This window comes from Zonotrichia albicollis, chromosome 20 (assembly GCF_047830755.1).
Source record: "Zonotrichia albicollis isolate bZonAlb1 chromosome 20, bZonAlb1.hap1, whole genome shotgun sequence".
In the NCBI taxonomy this organism is placed as follows: Eukaryota; Metazoa; Chordata; class Aves; order Passeriformes; family Passerellidae; genus Zonotrichia; species Zonotrichia albicollis.
The window spans coordinates 12,453,020-12,465,375 of NC_133838.1; the positions used below are offsets into that span (position 1 = coordinate 12,453,020).

At 51.4% G+C, this 12,356-nt stretch overlaps 2 protein-coding genes across 2 annotated transcripts in view; one reads left to right on the forward strand and one right to left on the reverse strand.

The window, feature by feature from the left end:
- Positions 1-1,338: 1,338 nt before the first annotated feature.
- The window catches only part of WASF2 (WASP family member 2), a 28,161-nt gene continuing 17,143 nt past the window's right edge, over positions 1,339-12,356 (reverse strand). The window contains 8 exon segments of the mRNA XM_074555550.1: positions 1,339-1,634; positions 2,297-2,606; positions 2,608-2,824; positions 4,567-4,722; positions 6,047-6,177; positions 6,949-7,066; positions 8,132-8,285; positions 8,776-8,910. Of these exon segments, the coding sequence (XP_074411651.1) occupies positions 1,477-1,634; positions 2,297-2,606; positions 2,608-2,824; positions 4,567-4,722; positions 6,047-6,177; positions 6,949-7,066; positions 8,132-8,285; positions 8,776-8,910 (1,379 nt within the window). The 3' untranslated portion in view covers positions 1,339-1,476.
- PHACTR4 (phosphatase and actin regulator 4) overlaps positions 2,444-12,356 on the forward strand; it is a 188,385-nt gene continuing 178,472 nt past the window's right edge. Inside the window, exon 1 of the mRNA XM_074555544.1 lies at positions 2,444-2,460. The gene's annotated coding sequence lies outside the window, so the exon portion shown is untranslated. The remainder of the gene's footprint in view (positions 2,461-12,356) is intronic.

Here is a 12,356-nt window from a genome sequence, read left to right on the forward strand (position 1 = left end):
AGATGGGGGAGTTGGTCTTAGTGGGACACACATCCCACAACAGCTGGACCCATAACCTCAAAAAGACTTTGGAATTGCTTTTTGCATGACCCTTACTGAGTCATGTCCAAATTAAAATACACATCAGGGGTATCTGGGTTAGATTTCCAAGATATGCTCATATTCTATGTAAGGTAACATAAAACAGCAATAAAACCGAGGTCAGCTAGTTCAAATTCCCCATTTTCCCCTGCCAGTACTGGATCTATAGTGAGCAGCCTGGGAATTAATTCACAGGGTTAGTGAGGAGAAAAAAATGTTCTCTTAAAATTAACTAATGAATTATAATAACAAAATTAGGGTAGGTTAGGTCTGATGTAACTGATAGGCAACTCAGTTCACACACACAATGATGTTTTTAGGCACACAAACTCCCCTCCCTGGGGGGAAGGGAGGAGAAGCAAAGGCAATACCAGCATTGAAGTCCCTGTGTTAAAAGTACGGTCACCCCGCTAAAAAAGCACCTCTCAAACTGCCCTGGCAGGCCAAGGACCACCACAGTGCCTGGTGCTCAGAGAACCCCAGCCCAGCTCCCTGTCCTAGGCACTGGATTTGGAATTTTAAAACACAATCTCAGCATGAATTGGAGAAAATCGGCCCGGCGAGGTCTGGCCAGCGCTCAGAGCTGACCACAGATGTGTCTCAGTGGGGCAGTGGCTCTGCTTTCCCAAGAGTGGGAAGCTGAACGAGCATCCTGCCCTGGTTTTACATCCCTCTGTGCAAGTCTCCTCTTGGCAAAGCAGCCCAGGAGATTTGAGGAAGGTAAAGGCAGCTTCTAAAATAAAAAAGTCTCTCCTTACACTGCACCCGAGGCACTCAGCACCCTCGGAGCTGGGAAATGCACCCCACGCAGGGTGATCTGGAATTAATACTCAGGGGTCAGGGGGGAAAGAATTGTGCACTATTGCCAAAAACCTGATTATGTGACAGTGGGATGCAGCAGAGAACTGACATTTAAAGCCCATTTTCTTGCAGCACTACCAGTATTCACTGGCAAGGAAGAGCCATCAGATCAACTGTCTGCTGTTGCACTGAGAAAACCAGCTGAAAATGTCCTTCATCCAAAAGGCCACATGGCCACAACAGGATCATCCATCTTTACTTTAAAAATCCCTCAGGATGGAGGGTTTATATGTGCTCTGCCTGGTGGCATCAAAAATCTGTAGGTTGAGCTCTCTTTTAAATAAGCAACCGTTACACCCCCTCCAGCTAAATCCCAGCGCCGCATCCTCGGTGTCCGTGAGGAGACTTTTGGAAAGCAGAGCGCGGATCCTGCCAGGGCTGCAGGGGAGGGACAGGGGAGACATGCTGCTGGTTGTCTGAAAACCCTCGGCACATCTTTGGTTACGGGATGGGCGGGCTGTGGTGCGAGGTTTGGCCACCTGATCCGGGAAGAAGCGAGCCCAGGGGCGCAGGGAAGGAGGGGCGGGAGCGCGGCTAATCCGACCACTCGTCCTCGTCGAACTCGGACGAGTCGTCCTCGGAGTCGCTGTACTCCACGGCGATGCGGCGCGACAGGATGGTGGCCACGTCGTTGCCCACCACGTCCCGCTTCTCCTGCTCCCGCTGCTCCTCCACCTTGCGCAGCTGGAAGCCTGGTGGGACAAGGGAACGGGGGGGATCATGCCAAGCTCATGGTCACACTGAAACACGCCAAGCTCATGGTCACACTGAAATCTCCCCTGTCACAGTGCTCTGAGCAGGGCAGGCTGGGTGTGCTGGGGTAATGGGGACATGGGCTGGGTGGGGAGGTGGAATGGGAGGCAAATCCCTTGAGTGGATTCTGCTCACGCTTCTCCTGCTCCTGCTGCTCCTCCACCTTGCACAGCTGGAAGGCACAAGGTGGGCACAAGGGAACAGGGGGGATCACGCCAAGCTCATGGTCACACTGAAATGTCCCTTGTGACAGTGCTCTGTGGGGCAGACTGAGTGTGCTGGGGTAACGCTGATGGTGACGGCAGGACAGGCTGGCTGGGGACATGGAATGGGAAGCAAATCCCTTGTGTGCCCCTCCCCAGGGTAACCCCAGGGCTGTACCTTCCCCAACAAACCTAGATCACACCAATTCTGGCACTGCCATCTCCACAAGGGCCGGGGGAAGCATAAAACCCAGCAAGGCGCTCGTCAGGGTGGCACACAAGGAGGGACCACAAGGGACAAGCCTGGAGCAGCAAGGCAGTCACACTGCTCCCAGGAGACAGCTCCCAGGGGCTTTCCGGAGGCAGAGGAGGGCGCTGGCATGGAAACGCAGCCTTACCTTGCCGAATAGCCGACAGCAGGTCGCTCCTGGCATCGCTCACCGCGGGCAGGGATGACTTGGGCTTGGCGGCGGAGGTGTCGGAGGGCGGAGGGGGCGGCGGGGGCCCGTCCAGGGCGCCGGGAGCCAGCGGGGGCGGGCCCGGGGGCGGCGGCGGCGGCGGCGGGGGCGGCGCGGCCCCAGCGCCCGGCTGCGGCCCCGGCGGAGCGGGCACAGCGCCGCAGTAGTCGGCCGCCGGCGGGGGCGGCGGGGGCGGCGGGGCTGCAAACTCGGGGTGCGGGGGGAAGGAGGGCGGCGAGGGCGGCGGGGGGGGCGGCCCCCGGGGCCGGGAAGCCCACGGGCGGCGGCGGAGGGGGGGCGCTCTCCAGCAGCGGCGGCGGCGGAGGGGGCGCCGGAGGGGGCGCGAAGCCCGGCCGGGCTGCCGAGGGAGAGCCGATCGGAGGGGCCGGCGGCGGGTGGCTCGGGCTGACCAGGCTGGAGCGCTTGGGCCCTCCGGAACCAGAACCTCTTTGGTTGTCTACAGGATAGCTGTGGCAACAGAACGAGAGACACAGGCAATCAGCCCCGAGGCCACATCAGACTGTACAGTCTCTGTGTTAATGCAAATCATGTGTGTTTGCTGCAGTCCAGACAAAAAAATCCAAGTTCCAGCTTTAACTGATGTTTCCATGAGACCTCACTCCTTGGTTTTAGTTCCCTTGTTTCTTTTGGCCTACACCTCCAGAAAAAGCAAAGCTTCTAGGGATGGCAGGAATGCTGTCCTCCATCCCATCTCCCAGGCTGACCAGAACATGAGCCACCTCACCTTCGCCAGAGGCCAGGTGGGCACATCCGAGCTCAGAGCAGCCCCTGGCTCCAGAGCTCCTGCCATCACCCTCCCTGAGCCAGGCCCGGGACACACCAGGCAGGGATCAGGGAACTCTGCTGGGATAAACTGCACAGGAGGGCGGGGGTGCCAGGAAAGCATATGCTCTCAGCACCTGCTGGAAGGGATCTCCTTCCTGGGTTCAGCAGCCATGTCTCAGAGCTCGCCGTGGGGAGTGAAGGGGAGGACATGGGAACCCAAAGTGCTCTTATGGAAAACACCAAGGCAAGAGGGACTGAATCTCCCATTGTGGAGGCTCTGCTCATCCCACAGGACGCCACTGCCCATGTGACGGTGTGACATCCTGTGCAAGGGACACCTCCTTCCATGGCAAGACAGAAAAATAAGGTACATTTGCCACAAAAACATCACCATTTTTAACAGCGCTGATCCAAAACAGACTCCTGAAGATCAAATCTACCTCCCAGGGTCCCTTAAAAACAACCATCAAAACAAAACCAGAAGAGGGGAGATCTGTGGCGTTGGGCAGAGATCTAAGCAACTGCATAAGGCAGTGAGAGCTTCATCTGAGAGCTCATGTCTGCTCTGCCCGAGAGGCACAGGCTGCAGAGTGCAGTGCTGGTCTCTCTGACACATCAGAAAAGCCTTTGCTGCAGCATTGCTGCCTTTGGATAAGATGGACAGAAGCCAAGCAGCCCTGTCTATCAGACAGACTTTCTCTTGTTCCTTGACTCTGTTTTAACGCCTTTAAAAAACAGAAAAAGTCCACTCTCGTTTCGCCCTTTGCGTCCTGAGCCACTGCTGGACTGTAACTCTCATCTCTGGAGGTGCCTGGGAGTCACCATTTCATTCAATCCCAAGTAAATGACCTGAACTTGCACCCAAGTCTCTGGGAAGGAGGCAGCTGCTGTGCTGAGTCCTTGAAACTTAAATACATCTCCACCTCCAGTGCCCATGTCGTGCATTTCTCACAGATCAGAGCAAAAGAGGTTAAAGAAGCTGTTCTTTGCAAAGCTCTGTCATGGAATATCCTGAGTAGGAAGGGACTCACATGGATCATCATGTTCAAGCCCTGGGCCCACCCCCAAGAATTCCATGATGTTCCTGAGAGCGTTGTGCAAACGGAACATAAGGAACAGAAGTCCATGCTATGGAACACCTGCACTGGAAAACCACAGCAATGGGGCCAAGCCATTCACTGGGACCCTGCTGTGCAGTAAATCTGCTCCAGCTCTCCCCTTGTGCCTGGGATGGTGGTGGTGGCTGGGACTCGGGAGAGCTGTGCTGCCTGTGCCTGCAGTGGCACCTCCCTTCCAGGCAGGAGCATTCTGGTTCCCATGCACCACCCATGAGGAAGTTGTGCTGAACTATCTCAGCCTGTCTCATGTCATCCTTTTACACCACCTACTACTCCCTGGTGACAGAAGGGATCCCGTAGGCTTACCTAAATTCCAGCGGGGGCGGAGGCAGGCTGTCATCTGGGAACGAGGGAGGTGGTGGCACAATGGAGTCAGTCTGCGGCGGTGGCGGGTAGCAGCTCCCATCCATGCTCTCGCTGGAGCCGATGCTGCCGTTCTGGTACACCATGTTGGAGGGGTACCTGCCAAAAGCAACGCTAACTGTTTGCTCCAAGAGCTCAAGGCAATGTCTACAGCTCATGTTTAACCCACAGAGTTGTCCAGAGAGGCTGGATGCTCCTGGATCCCCGGCAGTGTCCAAGGCCAGGCTGGACGGGACCATCCTTGCACCCTTGGAGCAACCTGGTCTAGCAGAAGGCATCCCTCCCCATGGAACTGGATGGACTTTAAGGCCCTTTCCAACCCAAATCAATCCATGATTTTACATCATTAAAAACCCCTTTACTTCTCAAAGACTCCTATATGGAGAGTCACATACACCTGTATGTGCTTACTCTATGTAGTTCTTTGGCTAAAGAATGTATATTTTAATAAACAAGGAGTATATATTTTAATAAAGAAGCAAACACCTGAATAAATGCATTTTTCCTAACACTTGATTTTGTAAACGCACTTAAGAGTGTTTTGACCAACTTGAGCCTAAAGAACTTGCAGTTACACTGAGTATCATCAGTGGCAAAAACAGGAGATACTCAAAGATGCCAAAAAATAAGCTTGAGAACAGAATATCAAAATGGAAATCACAACGCTGTAAAACAAGTATTCAAAGCTGGAATAGTACTGAAAACAGACTCATGCTTTCAGTGGACTCATTTCACTGTGGGGAGGGGGAACCACCCTATTTTTGGGGGCTCTGGACCCCAAGTGAATCCAAATGCAAGAACACACTCACATGAGAAAAGAGGAGCAAGAAAATGGTGCTGTTGTGCTGCTCGATTCCCCTGCTAGAAACCAAACCTGTTCTCTTATTAAACTAAAAGCAAGTTTTATTTTTAGCTGGAGAGTGTGATTTAAAGAGAGATTTTTTTCTTATATGAAAGGAAGCTGCAAGGAAGAAGAGCATTGTGGGGAATTCGGTCTGCTTCCAGCCTTGCTGGTGTCAAAAGTTAAATGAATTCCCAAGCCAGAAGTGCTAAAGAGAGATCTGTAGCTTGAAATACTTGGATGGGGACAGCCCCCGCTTCAACTTTAGGGTGTGAAGAGCCATTTGTGAGATGTAACAAAGCCACCACACAATGGCACCGAGATGCCACCCTCGGCTGGTGTGAGGGAAGGGCATCGCCGTGGGGCACAGCCAAAGCTCCCAACTCCTCTGTGCCCACAGGCAGCGAGAGCAGCCAGAGCCACTCCTGCCACCGTGTTCCAGCTCCCTGATTTATCTGGCAAATTTCAAATCAGCAGGCGGATTTACTTGGGAGAATCTGATTAGTGGCAGTATCGATCTGATCCGGGAGCTGCAGCGCAGGGTGAACTGCATCCCAATCACCCAGCCCCAGAGCTGCTTACCCAGCAGGACCATGCTTGTCCTTTGACTCCACAAACTCCTGTCCCATTTTCAGCTTCTCCCACTCCTCTTTCCGGGTTTTGATTTTCCGTGGATTCACGTTTCCTCGGTTCGGATTCTCCTTTTTCTCTTTCTAAGAGAGGAGGGATCAAACACAAGCTTTATTTTGCTTTAAATTCACTGGGAACAGAGAGGAACAGGACAGACCTGGAGCAGTTACAACACGACACATTCTCAAAGAGGATTTTTAGTTTACTTTCCTGATTGCTGCACTCTCCAAAGATCTTCCATATAAAAAAGCTGGAGCACAGACAACATAAAAAATTCCAGACAACATCAGGTTGCCCAGGGCAGCCCAGACACGATGCCCTCATCACCCCCTGGCATAAGCAGCTCGAGGGCAGAGTAAAAGCTCAGTTTCCCAAATCAATTTAGGTTTTGGCCTCTGTGTCAAGATGCCCAAATTTCACCTTCACCCCCATGGTGTTCAGTGTTCTGGGATGCAATATGGACACTTGCCCACAGAGAACTGGGCTGTAGATGGGCTCACTCAGAATTCTAGCACACCCCACATCTCTCCTTTGTTATTTCTCATTGAAGAATCCCAATCTGTTTTCATGCTTAATACTCCAGTTGCTCAAAAGCTAAATAAAGTATGTTAAGAATACTTCTTTTATGCTATAATATAATTTACCATTAAGGCTCAAAGACAGTGGCATTTGGAAAAACCAATTAGAGGTATCTTTGTTCTCTTTTTTTAATTAACAAGGATGTGGGCAAACCAGATAAAACTTGACTGAATTGATCCCACAGGAGTCCAAAAGTGCAAACCTGAGTTTTGGATAGTAAATTTGGAGTCCAAAATTTATTAACACTTCCCACTTCCTCCTCCTCCCTTCCTCACCCTATGTTTCCGCTTTTCCTTCATGATATCCTTGGTGTCCTGAAGCATTTTCTCCTTCCAAAGGTCGAAGAAATATGAAGGATCTGTGTAGAATTTAAGCGCCTCTTTGCCATCATCCCTGGAACAGGGGGAGGAGAAAACCACACAGACAAGGATCAGGTCACACATTTCTTGGAAGGAAACACAAGGCACTATCTCAGACAACAATTCAGAAGCGCAGTGAGATGGTCACAGGTGCTGCTCTTGCCTCTGCCCCCATTTCAGAACAGGAAGAGCCCCCCATGTCAGACCCCAGCTCTCCCACATCCCACTCCTCCTGCCCTCACACAAACCCTCCATTACTCAGCACCTCGAGAGCTCAGCTGCTCTGAGCAATCACCAGGAGAGCAGCAGGTCTCTGGCTTCAACTCCCTTTTGTTTGTGCTGTATTTTGGTGTGAAAAACCTCCTGCTGCAGCTCAGGAACCCTAAATCAGAGCAGCAGCGTCCTTGAAGCTCCTGAGTGAGCGCACACAGACTCCCTCTCCTCCCACTTTGCAGTGCAGCCGCGTCTGGCAGGAGACAGCTGCCTCCAGCTATCTGTAATTACTTTTTACCTGCTCAGAAGATATTTATGGATGTGGGATAAGTCTCTGCATTCTGACCCCCTTTACTTCTACTACCTACAAGATGGAATCAGAGTGGGACTGCTGAGAACTGGTTACACAGCCAGGATGGGCCCCACCAGATGTCTCAGACCAGGCACTGGAGGCCATAGGAAGCATCACCACGCCTGCTGCAGCCACCTGGGCGGGAGCCACCTCCAGGTAAATGCTCTGCATCTCTCACTGCAGCTCTCTGGAAAGGAGCCACTGGGCTATGGAGGAGCACAAGGAAAATGCCTCATCTGCAGCACACCCAGCTTGGTTCTGCAGAGCCAGCCACGCCTGGCCCCACGGCACTCACAGAAGTGACAGCAGAAAAACAAAGAGATCACTTTCTAGCTACATGCATTTCCATGACCTCAAAAGCAAAGTTTCACATAATCCAAAGGACAGAGATCTCCTGGTGGATTTGTTTAGCAACTCAATTGCCCAGTGGAAACAGCTCCTTCAGCCCAGCACAGCACGGGGAAGGACCTCCCTGGCAGCCTGGGAGGAAGAGGTTCTTCTCTGTAAGGAAACGAGGAGGTATTGCAGCCCTACCTGTAAGGTGAGAGGATGTTGAGAGGTGGAGGGGTGTTGCAGGTCCTGTAGGTTTCGAGGACAGGCACAGGGAGAGAATCTCTGTCAAAGAGCTTCTGGTCCTGAGTGGTGGAGCTTTTGAAGGCCTTTCTGCTGTTAATGCCTTGCAAGGAGACTGTAAGGAAGAGGAGAGAACAAGTGAGGAACAGCTTGACCCAGGCCAACGACCCTGCAGCCCAAGCAGTGAACATCTGATTTCAGTTGGAGCTTTTGGCATGCTTTGCAGTTCTTAAGGTCAGGTTCCTTTTCCCACAGATCCCCTGGGAAACCCATCACATCTCCAGCGTGCTGCCAAGACCTGCTGCTCCATCAACACAGCTCTCCCTCGAGGGGCCCACGGGCTTTGGAACCCCTGTGGCCAAGCTCAAGCAGCTCATCCCCTGCCACCCAACTGCTGGAGAGCTCCCACGTGCAGAGTCACTCAAGAGCAAAGCCCAGCCAGCTGTCCAAGCGCTCTGCTGGGCGGCAGGGACACAGTCCCTCTCAGCCCCAGAGAACACATTCCAACACCCATGGCAGGGTCATGCTGGGTTTATGGTGCTGAACCAACCATGCTGACTCAACCAGAACCTTCACCACGCTCAGCCTGTGCTCCACTCCATTACCTTCCTCCTCTTTGGGATCCAGCTGAGTGACTTTGACTTGCAAGCGGTCAACTCTCTCGACCAGAATGCTCACCCGAGAGGCAAAGGTGTTGGCTTGAGTAAACAACTCTCCAAATATGTCTTCTGCAGATTTACCTGCAATATTAAAGTGTCTACATTACCCTTATGAACCACATCAGACCATACTCAGTCTCCCAGCTTGCTTTCATGAAGAAAGAAAGAAAGAAAGAAAGAAAGAAAGAAAGAAAGAAAGAAAGAAAGAAAGAAAGAAAGAAAGAAAGAAAGAACCAACCACTCTTCTTTTCAAGTTTGTCAGGGCTGAGTTTAACATCCAGAAAGAAAGTGCTTTGTTCCACCAAAACCTGACATTTCCAAGGGATCTTCAAGCAATAAGGAAACAATTGAGACACACTTTAAAGTCTATTAGAGTAACAAACTAAAGAGGGCTGACAACACTACACTGGTCTGAATGTGGATGCATCTGAAGGTCCTTTAAGATTCTCTGCTGTTCTGCTTATTAGACAAGGAAATACAGTTAGATTTTTATTGCTCTGGAGAATCTCAAAGGCTCCCAGTCTGCAGCAGGCCTGCCTCCAGGGGAGCTGGCACACATTTACAAGCTCAAAGTACTCTGGAAGTAGAGAGCAGACCCAGTCCTGGATCCTGAAGTTGGAGCTGAAACCGCAGCTGACAGCACTGACCCTGCTGTTCCTTCAGGTGGCAGTGTCTGAAAAATTGATGCATTCACATTGATTCTAAATCAAAAGCAAAGGGGAACTTCCCAGTCAGGGACATTCTCTCTGGAACAGCTTGGACTGCCCAGTGGGCTGCTATGACAAGCACCATCCATGGTCTGGGCCATGAGAGCAGAGCCTGGGGCTCAGATCAGGAGCTGCACCACTTACAGCAGTCACAGGAACATGGCCCGTCCTCAGGAGTTTAAAACCCACAGTGCACCAAGAGGTGGCCACAGGCAGACAGAGGTGGCAGCCCTGGAGGAAACCCAAGAGCTTCCACGGATCCTGCTCTTGTGTTCTGCTCCCAGGCCCAGCCCAGGAGGGGAGCCCCCAGCAGGAGGACGGGGAGAGCAGAGCAGGCTTGGCACCGAGCGCAGACACGGGCCCGTGGTGCTCCACTGATGGGAAACATTTCCAGCCACGGCTGCTGACTACAAGGCTGCTCCCAATAAGCAGTCTGGTTTTGAAGTGCATCATCATATGGTCAACAGTTTGCTCTGGAATCTGTTACTCCTAAAGATCCTCTCCGACATTCAGGAAAGAAAAACCAGTTGGAAGTCTAATTTCAACAGCAATTTTGGAAAACACGGTTGTCTGCAGAGTCAGAGAGACAAAGCACCCTTGCACAAGGCAAGGTGAGGGCATCCCCCAAAGCCCAGCTGCACAAACACTCCCAGCTATCTAAGCTGACATATCAACTCCTTGTTCCTGCTCCCCGGAGATCTCCTTACACTGCCAAGCACGGGGAACAAGCCAGGTTAAAATTCAACCTTCTCCACCCCTTTTGGTGGCAGTGCCAGGTCCAAGTGTTTGTAGAAAGCAAATGCTGAAGGTTAACTTCCACTGACCTCTTCCTTCCACCCTCCTAGACAATGCAGGCTCCACATATGCTCAATTAACAAACCCAAACTCATGAGAAGGATTTTATGTTTGGAGATCTAAGGGCCAGGTAGCTCTCGCTGCAGCCATGTTTCATGAAGCAATCTCCATTTTCAACATCAGCACAGACCAGCTCTTCTATTTGACCCAAAGAGAGTAAAAATTTATCTATGGGAAAATGCAAAACCTTCCAGCAAAAGTTCAAAAAAAGAAAAGTTGCAATTTCATTTCTACTTTCACAAGAAGTGAAAAACATTTCTGAACTTCACAAGGAACTGCAACAAGCACTAGGGGAAAATTAAGTCTTTGGCTTGCAAAGTACATTTCAAGTATAAAATAATATATATACTGGTTTTGACCCTGAAGAGAGAAGAGATGGTCTGTGTTCACTTGCCTGTGTAAGTGCACCTGGAGTTATCACCCACCATCTCATACGTTGCCTGAGCTTCACAAACACTTTTGGATGGGGTGAGACGGAGATTAATTTTTTAGTTTAGTTACTTTGACTGCAAAAGTGCAGCTTACAATCAGAATTATCTTTGTCATGCACTGGCAGGAAGACAGACGGCATGATTTAATAGGTCCTTCCATCTTTAGCTTGTGGATTCTGTAAAATCACACAAAACCGCGCAGTCGACTTATACAAAGTGCTCCCAGCTGCGATAGTAACGAAGGGTAAACTCACTGGAATATGAAAGTTTGACAAGATTTATGTTTGCATCTTCGTAAAGAGACTGTGGTGCACCAGGCATGGCTGATTATTCACTTGACAGGGCTGTCACAGCCTACTGAACCTGCTCTACGTTCCTGTAATAGTCAAGGTACAAGGAGAGAGAGAATTTGTTTTTTGGAGAGAGGAAAGGGTGGGGGGCAGGAGTTTGGTCATTTGGGTGCAAGCGTAGTCTAAACATTGTTTTATTTAAAACACTGCTGACCCTGGGGGAGTGGATGGTGCTCAGCATTTCCCTCCAGCCTGCCCTGCTCCCCTCTCACACCAAGCGTCAGCTCCTTGGTCAGCTCCTCTCCTCTCCTCTCCTCTCCTCTCCTCTCCTCTCCTCTCCTCTCCTCTCCTCTCCTCTCCTCTCCTCTCCTCTCCTCTCCTCTCCTCTCCTCTCCTCTCCTCTCCTCTCCTCTCCTCTCCTCTCCTCTCCTCTCCTCTCCTCAGTTTCCCCCCAGGTACCTGTGACGGGTCCAGCACTCACACCTTCTCCCCACATCCCCCCTTCCCAGCTCCCAGGGTACCCTCCCAGAGAAGAAACCAACCAGGCTGTGATTTGGCTCCCAGCGCCTCAGAAGCAGAGCAGCTTTGAATATCTGTGCAAAGAAGGTCTAAATCTGTGGGATCTGGCCAGGGCTGTCATACTAACCCACAGTGTCTCTGCACAGGGATGAGCCTTCCCTGCAGCTGGGCTTTGCACAGCTTCACTGCCTCCTTCCTCACCATTTCACATGCACGAGATGGATTTCACTCACACTCCACAGCCATCTTGGCTACCAGACCCAACAAATGAGCAACGAGGGCCAGTTGAACGCGAGCAGAGAGCCTGGTCTCGCCTGTGCAGTGACATTTCTCCAACCCAACAGAATGTGACACCGACTGGCAGCAAACACGGGCCCAGATTTCAGTGACAGCCATGGTTTGCACTGCTGGAAAGAGGCTGCACCCAAACTTTGCCTGCCACATGGCGGAAGACAAGGGCTTGCTTTGCAGAGCAAGCAGAAGGGCTTGCTAACACCCCAGAGAAGCTAAACAATAGATTAATTTGATTATCAAAGTCTCGCTTCAAGGACAAAGGTGGTTAATCAGAACCCAGAGCATTTCAACAGAGAATGGAGTCATCCCAGAGAGACCACAATTAACTCTTGGTTTCTCCTATGGCATGTAGGCCTGTGCTTTCCCTCCAGCCTTTCCAAGGCTATGGGTCAGCCCACTGGAGAGCTGAGCCAGGCATTGCTCCAGCTCAC